General features: G+C 38.9%; 1 protein-coding gene across 2 annotated transcripts; it reads left to right on the top strand.

Moving 5' to 3' along the window:
* Window positions 1-1,234: 1,234 nt before the first annotated feature.
* On the top strand, window positions 1,235-2,692 carry LOC148875341 (uncharacterized). 2 transcript variants are annotated; one of them, XM_088967361.1, is made up of 2 exons: window positions 1,235-2,136; window positions 2,191-2,692. In XM_088967361.1, exons 1-2 carry the CDS (start codon window positions 1,602-1,604, stop codon window positions 2,418-2,420), a joined length of 765 nt encoding a protein of 254 aa, XP_088823487.1. In that variant the 5' UTR covers window positions 1,235-1,601; the 3' UTR covers window positions 2,421-2,692. The 2 variants fall into 2 exon arrangements, with proteins under 2 accessions (XP_088823487.1, XP_088823480.1); XM_088967354.1 differs by having other exon boundaries at window positions 1,235-2,692.
* The last annotated feature ends 15,754 nt before the right edge of the window (window positions 2,693-18,446 follow it).

The following is an 18,446-nucleotide window of genomic DNA, read 5'->3' as shown; positions in this document are numbered from 1 at the left end:
CATTTTTTTATCATTCAATGTATTTTCTATGATTTTTACTTTCTTGGATATATATAACTATATATAACTATATATATATATATATATATATATATTAAATTTTTATCATTTTCTGTATCTTTTAGCATTAGCTGAAATATATAATTTTCTTTGAATTTTTTTTACCATTTTTATGTATTTTATGCTCTTTCTTAATATATATATATATATATATATATATATATATGTGTGTGTGTGTGTGTGTGTGTGTGTGTGTGTGTGTGTGTGTGTGTGTGTGTATGTGTGTGTGTTTTAATTTCTTATAATTTTAGGTGTTTTCTGCAATTTTTATCATTCAATGTATTTTCTACAATTTCTATATTTTGTATTGTTTTTATGCAAATTCCATTTTTCTTTACTTTTTTTTGCTTTTTTCTGAAATTTCCTTAAACTTCTTGCAAATTTCCTATGTTTCGTGCATTCTTTTATGTTTTTCACAATTTCTCCTTCATACTTTTGTTTAATATTTTTTATTATTTCCTAAGTTTTTTTTTTTTTTTACAATTGTTGATGTTTTACACAAAATGTATATTTTTAACCATCTTCTGTCTTTTAATGTTTTTTATTTTTTATTTGAAAAAATATTTTTTGTTTTTCACTGAAATATATAATTTTATGTTTTTATGCAATTATAATAGAGAAAAAAGGTCTAATTTGAGTTACTGGGTCGAATGGGTGGATTAGGGTGAGTCAGGGTCAAAGTGGGTTGTGGGTCAATATGAGTCAGTGGATGAATATGGGTGGGTTGGTACTCAACCCACACCCAACCCAACCCAATCCATCCATTTGCTACGGGCTCCACAACCGCATCTTTTAATTTCCTACAACCACCATGTGTACCAAAGAGCATAGCTGGAATTAGGAGAACACATTGGTCAGAAATTGAGTAATAGTAAGGGGTACAAGTTACCAAACTATGCGGGTCACGTACAGTGCAATTTCCATGATACCTGAAAGTTTGTTATGCAACCTGTAAAATAAAAATCAGTATTTTAACACTATAATTAATTTGTGAAAGAAGAAAACATTATAGTACATAGTACTACGGTATACTGCATTACGAGTATTTTCGCCTCGTGGTTCATTTCTGCGGTATCGTAGGGTTTCTAGATCTTCTTTAATTTCTTTTTTAATATGTTTGGAGAAAAAAACGAAATATTCAAAAGGTTGAAAGAAAGAAGGAAGAAGATGAATTGAGAGGTAGACATAGGAACATGGTCACAACCCTGAGAAAGCAAAACAAAAAAGCTTCCACCTTAATTAGTGAATCTGATTGAAAAAGTCTTCTCTCTGTCTTGAGATCACCAATTAATTAACATGAGGTGAGTCGAAGCAGTGGTGATCAGGTCTCTTCTAATTTCTAGAAGGTGACAGCTGGGTATATTAACTATCCTCAATACGGGCTTCTGCTGAGAAGATGCGTATAATTATAATCTTCTCAACCGTCCCCTTCCAGTAATTAAGTTTCGAATGTCTATATAATCCCATCCTCGACACTCCACTTCTCACCCAGAAGCATTATTACTGAAAGAGCTACTTGCATCAGTACTATTCTAGGGAAAATGGCTACCAAGCTGCTTCTCCTTTTGTTCCTTGGTGCTCTTGTTTGTAGCATTAATGCTAGGAAGCTTGTAAGCAAGGAGAGTACCTTCCAAGATGAGAAGACACTCTTCCATAAAGGATTTGGTGGTGGGCTTGGCGGAGGCGGTGGTGGTGGTTTCGGTGGGGGAGGTGGTGCTGGTCTTGGTGGGGGTGCAGGCCTAGGAGGTGGCGGTGGCTTAGGAGGCGGAGGCGGAGCTGGAGGAGGTTTGGGAGGCGGAGCTGGTGGTGGACTCGGTGGGGGAGCAGGAGGTGGCGGTGGCTTAGGAGGCGGAGGCGGAGCTGGAGGAGGTTTGGGAGGCGGAGCTGGTGGTGGACTCGGTGGGGGAGCAGGAGGTGGCTTTGGTGGAGGAGCTGGTGGTGGTGGCGGACTCGGTGGGGGAGCAGGAGGTGGCTTCGGAGGAGGAGCAGGTGGTGGTGGAGGACTAGGTGGTGGAGCAGGAGGTGGGTTTGGTGGAGGAGCTGGTGGTGGTGGAGGACTAGGTGGTGGAGCAGGAGGTGGGTTTGGTGGAGGAACTGGTGGTGGTGGAGGACTAGGTGGTGGAGCAGGAGGTGGGTTTGGTGGAGGAGCTGGTGGTGGTGCTGGAGGTGGCCTTGGTGGAGGAGCTGGTGGTGGTGCAGGAGGTGGCTTCGGTGGGGGAGCTGGTGGTGGTGGCGGATTAGGCGGAGGAGCGGGAGGTGGCTTTGGTGGGGGAGCTGGTGGTGGTGGCGGATTAGGCGGGGGAGCGGGAGGTGGCTTTGGTGGGGGATCTGGTGGTGGATTTGGAGGTGGAATGCCTTGATCAAATAAGCTCTGCGTACAACCATTTCTTCTACGAGTGACTACGTAGTGTAGTAAGTGAAGATTGCCATATTTTGTCGTGTGTTTCTTGAATAATTTATTACCCATGATTTGTAATTTTGTATTAACGCGAAAAGAAGAATAAGGTAAATGTAGGATGCCAGAAAGGTATGGTACCGATTGATTGGCTGCATCTTCTTTTTTCTTCTAACAGAAAAGCAAGAAGATTAACATGTTGATGCTATAAATGATTTCAAGGATCTATTCTCTCTCTATTGGTGTCTTTTCACACAATCATTGAATTAAGTACACCGAGTCTGAACATAGCTTGGAGACAGAACTGGTATGAAATGAGATTTTACCGATCGGCCGGGCTCCATTCTGATATTTTCTCATAACAGCAGACATATTGTAGCCGTTGTGTGAACCGTGTACTGCGACCGAGGAGAGACGTAGAGAAGTAGAATATTTTTGGGGCCGGCCTGCCGGGGCCATTCTTCTGAAGAATTCTAAATAAAATAGAGATATTGATAACTTGATAGCGATGACCAACCACTTGAATGACACGTCTAATTAATGAAATACAAATGCCTCTCTACTTCGATCCCAATTCCTACACCATTTCTTACTTGCACCCACTTCATTCAATTTACTTTTGGAATTGTAAATTTGTAATCAACAGGGTTATTAGGATTCAGGCCCACCAAACACTTCTTGCTTTAGCTACTTTACCTTAACGTCCATATATATATATATATATATATATATATATATATATATATAAGTCTGGTCAATTCGGACGAGCCCCAACCGTTTTTGATGGAATGTACCTTTTGAAAATAATTAGATTTGGAGTTTTTACCTCTAACTTGATTGATAGATCAAAAAGTAAATGGCTCATATATATGCCTTATAAAAAATTGTCTTATGAGAAGGTCAGGTCAGATGCGGTAGGGAATAGGGAAATTATTGCCAAAAAGCCTTTCCAACCATCCAACACGGAATATTAATTGGACTATATATATATATATATATATATATATATGAGGAAGCACAAAAACAATGTCAAAGGTACTTGATGAATCAATTTTTGGTAATCTATTAATTTTTTGGTTAAGTATCTCGTCATTTGGTCTGCTTTCAAGTGACCGATGACTCAGAGGCTGAAGTGGAGAACTTTTGCTGGATGAGGATTTGGATGCCGAACTGGGGGCAGATTGGGTGTCGAGCTAGGCAGGTTAGGTGCCGAACTGGTCTGAGCTGCATATTAGGTGACGAGCTGACCAATGTGCTGAACTGACTAGAGTGCCGAGCTGCTTATTAAGTGCGGAACTGACCAGAGTGTCGACCTGACCAGAGGGCCGAGCTGGGCAGGTTAGGTGCCGAACTGCCTGGTGGCAAGTTGGATTGATTGTTGAGCTTCGTTGCTCTTTAGGGACTTGCAAGGAATCAATGTCAGAGGACCCGGGGTGGCTAACCCAGCGAGGTCGCTCCGATGCTTAAGTTAGTACTCTCGTAGTAAACAACGAGCTAAAAATCACAAAGTATGAGAGCTAGAATATGCTTACTTGCCCCCCTAATGCCATTGGGGTTGGTGCCTTTATATAGGCATTGTTTGGCATGGGCTTCACGCACTGCATCTGAGGTTTTTGCGAAGTCGTCTAAGTTGTTCGAGATTCCCAGAGGTAACCGCCATGAACGTTGACCACCCTCCAGATTGTTTGGCACGTGGGACAACTTCCAAGAATTGTGGGAGTGTTAGGATATGCATGCCGAATTCGTCGGCGAGCATGTCTTGTAGGCCACCAGGTCGGCACCTGTGCCAGGCCGCTAGCTAGCGATTGGGCCAGGCCGCCAGCTCGCGCTTGGGCCAGGCTGCCAGGTAGGACACCATCAACTTGGCTAGGGCAAGTTGTTGCCTAAGTGGTTCCGGGTGTCACCTAGTTGTTCTGAGGTGCCATGTGTCACAATATCATTGGAGGGCACTCATCATTTGCCCCCCACTCCCAAGCTGAAAGTAATTCGGCAAAGGGAGTAGATTGCTCCTTTTGGCCTGAAATGGATAATTCGATGAGCTCGTAAGTGTCGATTCAATTCCTTAGGCTTTGGGAGCGACTCACAGTCCACTCTCCTTACCCTTGATTTTGCCCATGCTAAAGAGGCGACTGGATCTTATGTGGTACCGAAGTCTTTGCCAGTTCGACACTTTAGCCCTTAGGCTCTGGAAGCGACTTGTAGTCCACTCTCCTTACCCTTGATTTTTCCCATGCCGAGGAGACAACTGGGACTTGTATGCCCATGTCGAGGAGGCGAATGGGACTTATGTGGCCATGCCGAGGAGGCGATTGGGACTTATGTGGTGCCAAAGTCTTTGCCAGTTTAGCACTTTAGCCCTTAGGCTTTGGGAGCAACTCGTAGTCCACTCTCCTTACCCTTGATTTTACCCATGCCGAGGAGGCGACTGGGACTTATGTGCCCATGCCGAGGAGGCGATTGGGACTTATGTGGTGCCGAAGTCTTTGCCAGTTTAGCACTTTAGTCCTTAGGCTCTAGGAGCAACTCGTAGTCCACTCTCCTTACCCTTGAATTTACCCATGCCAAGGAGGCGACTGAGACTTATGTGCCCATGTCGAGGAGGCGATTGGGACTTTGTGCCCATGCCGAGGAGGCGATTGAGACTTATGTGGTGCCGAAGTCTTTTATCAATTCACCAGTTCACGCTTGGGCCAGGCCACCAGGTCGCGACCTCGGTGCGAGGTGGATGCCGAATTGCCTGAGGCCTCTCGCGCCTCCCGGGGTGATTGTACCTTAGGAGGGCCACGGACCGCTTCCAGACCCAAAGTAGCTTCGGTATGACTATCGACCTAAGCTAATGTACCCACCTCGGCCCCTGCGGAATCACTGTGCTCATCTAAGAGACTATCAAAGCTAAAACTAGACATGAAAAAAACAAACTGAATCAAAGAGGAGAGCTAGGGAAGACTCACCAAGGAGAAATACCTAACTGAAAAGAAACACCAAACTGGAAGACTCGAGCTAATGAGCTTGAATGCGACCTCAGACCGAAGGCTAATGAACTTATGGCAAAGAAAATGAGTCTCGGGTCCCCCTATTTATAGCCACTGTACTTGAGAATCAACGGTCGAGATCAAAGTGATCTGACGGCTCCTAAGAAAACCGGCTGCACGACCCCCGAGGTTGAAATCGATTTAGCCCGCTTTTTGACGTTTGTGGAGTTTATAGATTGCGTGAAGTTCGTGCGTAAACCGAACGTGACCTGGGTTATCCTTGGTTGAGCCAGGTAGCCGAACTGGTCCGACCAATGATTTGTCCAACAAAACGGCCTAGACCTCAAGCCAAATCCACTTGTCACATCATGAACTCCCCATACCAGGTCAGGACCCCTAGCTCGGGGAGTGGGGGGCAATTGATGAAGGGTGATTTGGCCTGACCTCGTAATAGGGGGACACGTGGACGTGACTTGACTAATAGATGACAGCTCAGCATAACCAACCCCTAGCAGAACAACCTCGGGTACCCAACTACCCCGGGCTAAAGTGACCTCGAGACAAGGTCACCTCGAAATGAGATCGCCTTGGTACCAAATCGCAATAGGAACACCTCGGTGCCAAAGAACTTTGATGCTCAGTCCAGTTCGGGACTTAAAGGCGTCAGCTCAGGGATATCGACATGCCACTGTGAGGATCCCGAAATCCCTCCGACGGTTCCTGGACTTCACAGGATCATGCCGCGTAACAGCTAGTGTTATCTCCCCCAACCGATTAGGGCGGAATTGATAAACCCTATCAGTTATCCCCCATTAACTAGAAACGGATCTCATCGTGATGAGGATCCCAGAACCACTCCGCAAAACCCGCAAGGACTCCATTATATAAAGGCTCCACCCCCTGGGGGTGCAAGGTATGCGTGATTTTCCTGCTCTCTAGCTCTCTACTTTTAATAGCAATTTTAGCTTGCTACTAATCTATTGACTTAAGCATCAAAGCGACCTCGCCGGGTTAGCATCCTCGGGTTCTCTGATATACTTGCAGGTTCAATCCGCCATTCGTCTGGAAGCCAGATCACCTCCAGTAGAAAACATCTAGATCGCGCTACATCAGTACCCACACCCGGGCCAAGTAAACCTCATGTAAAAATATCAGAGCTATTAAGAGTTAAGTTAATAATATCGCTCAGTATACAGCCAATGGAGAAAATGGGCCATATCAGGATCGTTGACGGAGAAAGGAGTTTGATTGAATGATTATCCTCAAGAGATTGTATCTACGAATCTATCTTCTCACAAGCCAGCCTAATTGCTAGAGCTTCCGCGCACAAAGCAGAATCGCAAGACAATCTTTTCTATATGTCCATATAGTTTTTGCAACAAAAATTCAGTTCACTAATATTTAATGAGCTAGGTTGTGTTCGGTTGCAATGTAAATAAGTTTGCACTGATGTAAAACCATGGTAGTGCAAATAATTTGACTGTAAATTCTAATTTATTCTTTTTTCAAAATTTAGCTTATTTTGTTTGATTGCATTATAAATGAATTAAATTAAAACATGAAATAGAATAAAGTAAAATACAAAACAAAATTAAATAAGAATTTGCATTTTTTAGATTTGCATTGTCATGCATTTGTACTAGTGCAAATAAAATTGCACTACAACCAAACATAGGATTAGGGAAATTAATATCAGTGCGAGACAAAAGTGATAGTATTTGTATATTTTATCTATCAAGAAAAAAAAAACACGATGGTACTTTTGCTTCCCTTGACAGTTGAGACCTGTCAATTAGGGGTGGCCACGAGCAAAGCCTTTCACGAGCTATTCAGGCTCCGTTTAAATCAAGCTTTAAGTCGAATTCAAGCCTAATATATAGGCTCATTTTCTAATCGAGCTGAACTCGAGCCCAATGAAACTCGGCTCATGATCCTAGTATTACATAAATCATTTTAATTATATATATACATACATACATACACACACATAGATATATATATATATATATATATATATATATATATATATATATATATATATATGTATGTATGTATGTATATTAGTAAATAACTTTTATAATTCTTATTTTTTGTCTAAAAAATAAAAAAAATAATTTTATACATATGATTTTTATTGTTAAAAAAAACTTGGTTTATAGTTGATCTCGAGCTCAAACTTGAGAGCTACGAACCGAGCTGAGCTCAATCTCAAGTATTTAGCTCGAATCGAGCTTGTGCTTGAATAGCCAAATGTTTGGTTCGGCTTGGCTCGAATCCTCCCCTACTATCAATGGATGGATCGGGTCTGAGTTGGGACAGGTGGATCTATACGGACCACTTACTAATTGTGATAATCGGGTCTGGCCCATTTCATCTGATTATACTTTAGGTTTTTAAGAATTAAATGCAAGGTTTTGCACTTATCATATATTTGTTTTTGTATTCTTTGTAAACTGAGCTTTATGAATTTTATTTTTGATAATATAACCTTAATAAAAATAAGAGGAAATTAATAAATTTTTTATATATTGAAAAAACAATTGTTTTCAATAGAAAATATAAAGATCAGATTTTCTCCTCACACCAATCTCACAATGCATCTAGCCGCACATCAGAAACATCTCCCTTACTTTGTATTGTTATTCATGAGAAGATGTCCCCATTACATGGTGGGATGGGGCAAGAGCAAATCTCGATTCCAAAAATATGTTATATACTGTCTCTGATATTCACCTTTTTTAGGCAAAACTATAACAGAAATTATAAGAAGACTACATAATCGTTGACGTCTTAATCAATTGGAAACAGCAACAACTAGTCCCAATCAACTAACATAATTGATTCAGTCGATTTGATTCTATCTGATAGTCCCAACCCATTGACTAGAGTTGACCGCTAAAGTTTTGCCATAGCATCAGCATTAGCAATAGATGTGCTCATTCCATAAAATTATAAAATACAAATGACACCTTCAGAGGGCCTAAGCAAGGGAGTGAGTCAACAGTCCAAATGAATGAGATCCTCCGGTATTTTTCTTTTCATAGGTTATACAACTTGGGGGTATTAGATCATGAAAGAAAAATTCACATTGGCTGTTTTAAAGTTTCATGAGTATGGGTGTGGGGATTAAAAAGTAATTACAGTCGATATTCTTTTAATTTAAAAAATAAAAAATAAACAAAGGATTGAGTGGGGTAACATGTCATGTGTAGGAAGCCCCCAAATTAACAATGCAAGCTGTTTTCTCAAAAGAGCCGAAGATTTTCTCCAGGGTCTAGAGGATCCCCCATACCCATAATCCCCAAAGCTGATAGATGGTGGAATCTGATCCCAAGTCCCTCTGCTATAAACAATCAGAGCCCTTTCTCAAGGAGCCCAGATTTCTTATATCAAATTGGAATCCATTTACCATATGTTTCATATCCAGCCTTGTATGCCATGGATTCTATATTTAGTTTATTTGTATTCAATTGATGATTTTCTTGTTGTTTTCTTAAAAAAGAAAATTAGGTTCTACACCCACCCATTCATAGTAGGCTTTAGGGCTGAAACTGATTAGAAGCTCAACTATTAACTATGGGATGGATGGTCTCAGATCCAATTAATTTATCTGCGTCAATTGGATAAATTGGACGTTGTATACTAGTTATAGCTGCAATGACGGAGTCCTTTGGGCTCTGGCTATCCTTGTTCGTTGTTAGGGTGAGTAAAGTGGCTAGGCCAACTGCCAACATTAGACAAAATCCTAGATTTGCCGTAGGTTGGGCTCGGACTTTCAAGCTTTCATTTGGACCTGGGCCTGAAAATTCAGGTTTTACTTTTAACCTTACTTCGGTTGGGGCCTTGGGTATCGTAGCTGCGGTAGCACGAAGCTCCAAAACATTGATAAAGGAAAAAACATATCTGACCAATCTCCACTTATAGGCAAATCTTATGTTGCTTTTAGGTACGGTCTGGGCCTCATATTAATAACCTCGGATTGGACTCAAATGGTAGCTGCGTTGGGGTATACATGTTAGTTGGACCATTTAGGGAGTGTTTTATAATATGGATGAGAAATTGGATGATGTTTTAGGGAGTGTTTTATAATATGGATGAGAAATTGGATGATGTGTTTTTAATTATACTATAGTTGTAGTGTTTTGTATCATGGACAAAAAGTTAATAGTGTAAAGTAGGGGTGTCAATTGGACTGGATTTGGTCCAATTCAATCCAGTCCAATGAATATTTTGGACCATTTTGGACAGGTTCAGAGATTGTCCAATCTGTTCAAATTTTCTGTTAACTTAGATTGGTTTCAACTCAAACCTCATCCATTGATACTTATGTTCTTATCTTCTACTAATGGACCAGATATTGGTTCAATCCATTATAAATTCATTATGGACGGACCAGATCCAATCCAATATGTCATATTGGTCCGCCCAGTCCGTCCAAATTCAATGTCTTATTGGTCCGTCCAATCCATCCAAATTGATTTTGATTTGAACGGAATCCAATCCAAAACTGGTTCATTGACACCCCTAGTCTGAACCCCACCACACCCATATAGGTGTTCTGCATTGTGTGGTGTAGTTTAGGCCACACCCTATGTTTTGTTTCTATGTATCTCGAATATACAATGTGAGATAATCTACAACATTGATCAAGAGTAATAGTTTTTGTTTTGGATTTTTAAGCAAAATACAAATTAATTTAATATGTGATTGATTTAACCATAACTAATACGAATTAATAAAAAATCAATGGATGGATTCAAAAAATTAATAATGACTAAAAAATTAAGAGTAATATAAAAATATTAAAAAAACACATAAGAGAACTAATATTCATGATAAATAATTAATTAAAATTAATTTAGAATTATTAAAATTAGTAAAAAATTAAAAAGTAAAATTCCTACTTTTAAGATGAATTAATAACAATTGTAATGATAAGATAATATTATTAATTAGATATAAGACAAAGAATTAAAAAATATTTTATAAATTAATATACATGAGAATTACTAGATAAGGAAAGGGGCTTATGATGTGATTGTGACCAAGAGATAATAGTGTAGTCGATATTTTGGGGTGTGATGTATTACACACCACAAGATAGTGGGTTTTAAACCACACCACACCCACCATAGCAGAATGCATTAAAGTGGTGTGGTGTGTTTTGAAACCAACTATCTAATTGTTGGATTCACTACACTACCGAACACTATCTTAATCCACCCTAGGTCCCTAGCCCCTCTATCGGATTCCACCAGTTTGTTTTGTTTGTCTGGTTTTGCATCAGAGCGTCGTCTGAAGTGTGGCAATGACAATTGACAAATGACAAATGCATCCCGTTTGCTGGAATCAGTACTATCTGGCATATGTCCAAACAGAAGTGTAACCCCGTTTCCAAATCCAGTTATAGTTTATTACAATCCACCATCCTCCAAAGACTCGCTAAAACTAGTGGCGTGCTTGTGATACAAAATAGGGATTACAAGCCAAGAAGTAGGTCAGTGTAGTCCAGGAAGGATCACCAGCTATTGCCGTAGCCAACAAATAGACTGAACTGAAGAGATACACTTTATGTTTCTTTTTCAACTTAATTACGTATATTTTATAAGCACCCACATTGTTTTTGTATTTGTTTGGTATAGCAAATATTTGTATTTTATTTGTCTTAAAATATTTGATAAATCTTATTTATTGATAATTAGACTTCATTAGACATCACATGAATCAAAACTTACTTTTGTGTTCAAAGAACCATTGAACCTAAAAGTTTAAATTGACTAAGTGAGGTCCAACATGCCCTCTTACATGAGGGTTCATTGGGTAGACCCATTCATACCATCTCAAAGAACCATTAAACCTAAAAGCCTAATTTATTAAATGAGGTCCTTGAATAGATTTTTTTTTCTCTAACAAACATGATAAAATATATGTTGATTTAATATAAATCAAAACACACGCTTAATTTCTTGGAAATGGGAACCAAAACAAGGATGAATGATGAATCATCGATGACTCCCCAAGCACAACAGCAGTCAACAAGATCTAGAAGCTTGAGAATTATTCTTGCCTACTATCCCATTACCACCTCGTGCAATAATATAAAACAAGTAGTGAAGTCTCATCAATCTTCTTTTTAGCTCTCAACAATATTGCTTTCCTATGACAACAATTAAAGAACCTTTTGGTGTTTCTCTCGATCTCATCCGATTATATAAAAAACAATTCTTCCTTTTCTCTGGGTGGGTAAGTCTAGATTTGGCTGAATTTGGAAGCTAGCAGGAACTTCTGTCCATCTTCTTCAATAAAACGAGCAGAACGATTAGGATTGAATGCCAAGGTTGACACTCTACCTGAATGAATGGGAGAGTGAGTACTGGATTCCACTTACGAGATTTATTTATTTAGATATTAAAGAAAGATAGACTAATAATAAATTGATCCTTGTAGGTGGGGAGACGACTTCAGAGTAAGAGAGGTTGAAATTTGACAGCTGGTTCGAATGTTTCTCCGACAAATGGCGAAGTCGTACACGTGATATAGATGTGCTTAAATGGACACATTAATGGTGGGTCTGATTAAACCTAACAGATGACATATCCTTCAATAATTAATGCTAATTGGATCTCTGGTACTACATGGACAAAAGGTACGAAAGAACGTGGTTTTGGAATAATTCTGCTCTTTGCAGTTTGAGTCTGTGTTGATAAATTAAGGGCAGCTGATAAAGCCCATGCAATGCACCATTACTTGATCACTTGATTGGTGTTCATACAACTAATTCTATCTTTATTAGAATTTTTTTTTTCAGTATGACCGGAAAGTCAAGGGAGACTATTGCTTTACGTAATCGCACTTCATTTAAATCCTTATCTAGTTCGAAAATGTGTTAGAGCAGATCTTATGAATTCAAGTTTCAAATTCTGTGAGCTTTTCCTTACATGATTTGGTAGTCTAGTGCTTAATTATATCTGCTCTCAGTTATTAGATATTGTTTAACAAGTGGGCTCCATCTTGGATGTCTTTTCCCCACCCTCACCCAATCACTATGGTCAGATGACTCTTAATTAAGCATTGGATTCCATACCACTTTCTTTGGGTCATCTGATTAAAAATGGCCACTCGGCTTTCATTTGTAATTACCTGACGAGAGAGGAGAAAAATCACGGGCGAACTCTAGTCTAGGCTTCAATAATTTAGGAGGGGATGTCCTTTCCATACAGAGCATATAAGAGATTACGGACACAGGTCACACAAAACATGAGCTTGCATCGTCTGTACCCTCCAATAGCAATTGAACACGTCACTTTTTTTTTTATATATTTGACACTTAAATTTAACGGAATTCAAGATTTAACGGTTGGACTCCAAAACTTGTTTTAATAACCCACCCCAACCTAAACCCCCCTCCCTCTCTCCTTCATTCCTCTATTTCTCTCTTACACTCTTCTTTCTTTCTCTCTTCCGCCCCCCCTCCTCCCCCTCTCTCATTCGATTACCACCACTGCAACAGGAGACCCAGACAGAATGGATCGCTATTTTCTTTCCTTTTCCGGAAAGTACGATCAGTTACCAGACAGCGTTTAAATTGAACAATATTTGAAAAAGAAAAGATAGAACAACGCAAAAGAAAGAGAAGAAAAGAGTTAAAGAGCATGTCTACAATGACAATTTTTGCCACCATTTGGACAAACCCAGAACCAACCACAGTTTCCAGAAACTATTTATAGACAATCTCAGTAGGTTTGTTCTGGTTCTTCTTTGACTCCACAACCGGCCCCAATCCACCATTGTTTCTTAATCACGTTTATCATTGTAAGGTCAATCTTTTCACCCTTCCTTTCAACATTCAGGTAATGTGAAAATTTGCACTTGAAACCTTTGGTGCACTGCGCTACCTTAAAAAATTCGCATAAGATGGACTTGGTCTCAACACCAATTGAAACTTTTGGCCGACTGACAGCAATCTTAAACAAATCACTTAGTTCTTTCCCTTTGGCCTTTATCTACTTCCTTCTTTGCAGTGACTTTAGAGGGGTCTTCCGTCTTTGCAGTGACCTTAGAGGAGTCTAGTTTGGATTGTACGGATTGTTGGAGGGTTGGAAGTATCTCTGCTTAGCACCCAAAAAAATACACCCGTAACACTAGAGCTCCTCCAAGTTTTCTCTTCTCTCTTCTATCTGCTTACTCAGTATCTGATTGAACAAGCAATGGTGATTTTCATATTCATGTAAGTCTCACTCTGAGATGGGTTTTGCTATAATTTCTACCGCGACTGGGAGAAGGAGAAATGAAGAGGCGGAAGGAGGAGAAAAAACGGAGGATAAAAGGGGGGTTGGGCGGGTTAATAAAATCAAAACGAATTTTAGAGTCCATTATCGCTAGGTCTGGACTACGTTAAATTTAGTTTCATGTATAAAAGAGGCATGAAAGTTTTCTATTGGTGAGGACAGAAAATTTTCATGCATAAGAGGAGTGGCAATTTTTTGTCCCTTGGGACAGATGATGCAAGCTCCTAAACAACGCAGATATTCCGGAGTCCACATGGCATGTGTTTTGTTCCCATAGGTGCTTTTCCATCATATTTTTTCCACCGCCAGATCAGCATTTTTACTATCAAATTCATCCCTATGTATTGATAAAAGTGGGTTTTGATTTATGCAAACCAATCACTGGGAGAAGTTTCAATTAAAGGTACCTGCTAGTGGTTGAGTGTTTATTCACTATTCTACTGATGTGGTAGTAGTTGTTCATAAATAGTTTATCAAGTATTTTTTTTTTCAGTTTTGAAGACAAATCAAGTACAAACATTTATTTCTAAATAGAAAAATTTTTATTCCATCTAATTAGGATTGAACACATCACCCACTCTCAAATAAATTTGAGATTGATGGAGTCCAGACCTCCTGTCATTAAGTAAACTTGCTAAAACTTCTAACATTAAAGTTATCTTTCATCCTACACATTGCTTGTTGCAGGACTTGAGGACTGAGAAGAAAATAGTTGTTGGCAGATTGATAGGAACCTTGTATGTACTTGATAAGTCTAGTTTTTCCATTGAAACACCTCATTTCTATAATAAAGCTAATGCACATGCTGTGCCAAAGCTGAATACTCCTTGTATTGATTCTGTTTCGAAAAATAATAAAGCAGTGTCTTCATTGTTCCTTTGGCATAAAGATTGGGTCATGCTTCTGTTAAAACACTGAAACATTTGCATTTCATAGCTCAAACAAAATTGGATACTTTTTCACATTGTCAAATCTTTCCTCAATCTAAACAAACCAGACTTTCTTTTCCAACTAGCTCCATTCAAACTTCCCATATCTTTGATCTTTTGCGTGTTGATCTGTGGGGTCCTTATAAGCATCCATCTTTTGCTAGAGCACACTTTATGCTCACAATGGTGGATGATTATAGCAGGGCCACATAGACTTTCTTAATGGCACATAAATCCCAGATAGTTACCATTTTTACCAGGTTCATTCGAATGGTGGAAAACCGATTTGCTACAAGAGTCAAAATTCTCAGGTTAGACAATGGTTCATAATTCTTAAATCATGAGTTTCAAACATTTCTTGGTGAATTAGGCATCTTACACTAGAGAAATTGTGTTTACACTCCACAAAAGAATGGTGTTGTGGAGAGAAAACACAGACAAATCCTTCAAATTGCTAGATCCTTATTATATCAAGCTCACCTACCTAGAAAATTTTGGGGTCATGCCTTGCTTATGGCTACATATATAGTGAATAGGTTGCCTTCTTCTGTTTTGCAGTGGAAAACACCTTATGAGCTTTTGTATAACACTCTTCCAAACTATGACAATTTAAAATGTTTTGGTTGATTGTGTTTTGCAAACACTACAAGACCTCACAAAGACAATTTTGATTCAAGAGCCCTTAAATGCATTTTCATTGGCTTTGAATCTGGACAAAAGGCTTACAAGCTGTATGACCTTTCTACTCATCAAATTTTTACATCCAGAGATATAATTTTTCATGAAACAACTTTTCCATTTGCTGATTCTAATCCTAAACCTCTTGATGTTCCATTGCCTTTACCATTTGATGATCATATTTCTTATATTGAAAATTGCACTCCAGATCCTATTCCTTCTAATGATCCTATTCCTTTTACTGACCCTTCCACTGTATTACAAGATGACATTCAGCCTAACCTAGAGAGTCAACCTTTAGTACTTGAAATCCAGACACAACCTGATTCTTTACTTGCATCATCCTCCATTTCTAAAAGACAAAGTACTAGGACAAAATCAAAACCTGGTTGAATGATTTTGTCACAAATTTTAGCTTTACAAATCCATCATCTCTTGCTACTATTACTTCTCAGTCACAATGTTTGGACCCTTCCCCTTATACACCTCCCACATATCCATATACATCCAATTCTGTTTTTTCTCATGCATATATGCAATTTTTGGGCAATGTATCTCAATTTCAAGAACCTAAATCCTATAAACAAGTAGTGGTTAGAAGGAATGGGTTGATGCAATGAATAAGGAGTTGGCTGCTTTAGAATAGAATGAAACATGGGAATTGACTGCATTACCTGTTGGAAAAAAGGCCATAGGCTCAAAGTGGGTATATAACATCAAATTAAATCCAGATGGGAGTGTGGAAAGATGCAAAGCTAGGCTTGTAGCTAAGGGTTATAATCAAGTGGAGGGGGTTGACTATTTTGACAACTTTTCACCTGTTGCAAAAATAGTTACTGTCAAAATTTTTATGGTGATTATAACTACTAAATAGTGGCCTATCCATAAGCTTGACATCAATAATGCCTTTTTACATGGCTATATTGATGAAGAAGTCTATATGACTCCACCAGAAGGATTTACAAAGGCTAAATAGGGTGAAGTGTGCAGGCTTAAAAGGTCTTTGTATGGGCTTAAGCAAGCATCAAGGCAGTGGAATTCAGAATTTTGCTCAAAGTTAAAGGGTTATGGCTTTGTTCAATCTTCTCATGATCACTGCCTTTTTATCAGAAAGTCAGATCAATCCTTCTTAGCTCTCCTGGTTTATGTTGATGATGTTTTAATTACAGGTGATAATGAGAAGGATATTATTAAGGTGAAACAATTTTTAGACTCTACTTTTACCATTAAAGACTTGGGTTATTCCAAGTACTTTCTTGGTATTGAAATTGCTAGAAATTCAGAATGAACCTACTTAAGTCAAAGGAAGTATACCTTAGACTTGATTAAGGATGCAGGGCTTTCAGGGGCTAAGCCAGCAGCCACCCCATTGCCTAATAGTCTTAAACTTTTCAATAAATCTAGTGCTTTGTTGTCTGATCCTGATAAATACAGAAGATTGGTGGAAAGGTTGCTGTATTTGAATTTTACAAGACCAGATATTACTTTTGGAGTTCAGCAACTTAGTCAATTTGTTGCTGCCCCAACCATGGATCATTGGAATGTTGCCTTACATGTCCTTAAGTACCTAAAGGTTCTCCAGCTAAAGGATCATTTTACTTTGTTGATAATTCATCGAAACTTGAAGCTTACTGTGATGTAGATTGGGCTTCATGCCTTGATTCCAGACGTTCCTTGACTGGTTATTGTGTTTATATTGGTTCAGCATTGGTTTCTTGGAAAACCAAGAAACAAACCACAGTCTCAAGCTGCAGAGGCTGAATATAGGAGTCTTGCCTCAATAGTGTGTGAAATTCAATGGTGCATTTATATTCTCAATGATTTTCACATCCCACTTCAGTTTCCTGTAAACTTGTGGTGTGATAATCAGGCTGCACTTCGCATAGTAGCTAACCTGTTTTTCATGAGAGAACCAAGCACCTTGAGATTGACTGCCACTTGGTGCGTGAAAAATTCAAGGCTGGATTGGTTTCTCCTCAACACATCTCTACACATCAGCAACCAGAAGATTAATTCGCTAAATCTCTTTTAGGCCCTTAGTTTTTCAAGTTACTGTCCAAGTTGGGCATGATTGAGCTCAATCCTGCTCCAACTTGAGGGGGAAATGTACAACTGTTGTAATTTTAGTGTACCTCATTTAGTTAGTTATTTATTCTGTTAAGTGAGTTAGAGAATTAGTTAGTTAGTTTTAGTGAGTTGGCATTTTGTTATTATTCTTTCTGTTAGTTACAAAGTTTGTTATTCTTTTTGTTAGTTTCTTCGTTTTGTATATAAGCTCATGTAAGCTACTATTAGTAGTAGGTTTTTTTGATGAATGAGAAGTTTCTCTTCTTCTTTTCTTCTGGTTTCGAACTGTTCACAATCAATCTCTCCCTTAATATAGTATACATGTTCAGAGGGTGGACCCAGAAGAAATTGCCATTGGTGATCTTGTTAGATGATTCATTTTCTTCTTATGATCCTAATAATCCAGAAGAATGAAGTAAATCAAACTCAGATGGTTTGGATCAAAAGTACACATCAAACTTCGCCTTAGAGATTTATGTTGCTTGACTGGTATTCTATATACACTAATATGCAATGGAATGGTAGTCTTGGAAAACAAAACTTAGATCTCATTAATTTCTGAAGTAATTTCCAAGTACATCATAGAGAAGTCATCGTAAAGGCTTAATCCCCATAAGTTCTAGTTGACTAATCGACCTTGAGAGTGATTCATGGCTGGAATTTTGTGGATATGGATTGGAATTAGGCCAAAAATATAATTGATGCATCGGTAAATGGGTTGGGCCCTTATTTGGATTTCGGAATATAATGAGTGGACAGCGGATGCTCTGTTTTTCTCTCTGAACAAAGCAAAGGTCTAAGTGAGAGTGAGAACATGAGAAAAAAATGGTTTCAGTGTGGGTAATGAATGATGATGGTATTATTTGTCTTGTTGTTTTCATTGAATTTTTGTTAGTATTTATTTAGATATTTGGCAGGATGGGTGTAGTCTTTGCCAGGGACATGTTCGATGCTCCACCTGTTAGAGCCATTGTTGCTGTATTGTATTTTGGATTCTTTGGCACGGTCATGCTCAAAACTCCACCGAGCAGAGTCATACTCAAAATTATATCCGACG

This window comes from Nelumbo lutea, chromosome 1 (genome assembly GCF_056320005.1).
Source record: "Nelumbo lutea isolate HS-2025 chromosome 1, American lotus-T2T, whole genome shotgun sequence".
Classification (NCBI taxonomy): domain Eukaryota; kingdom Viridiplantae; phylum Streptophyta; class Magnoliopsida; order Proteales; family Nelumbonaceae; genus Nelumbo; species Nelumbo lutea.
This window is presented reverse-complemented; position numbering and strand designations above follow the sequence as displayed.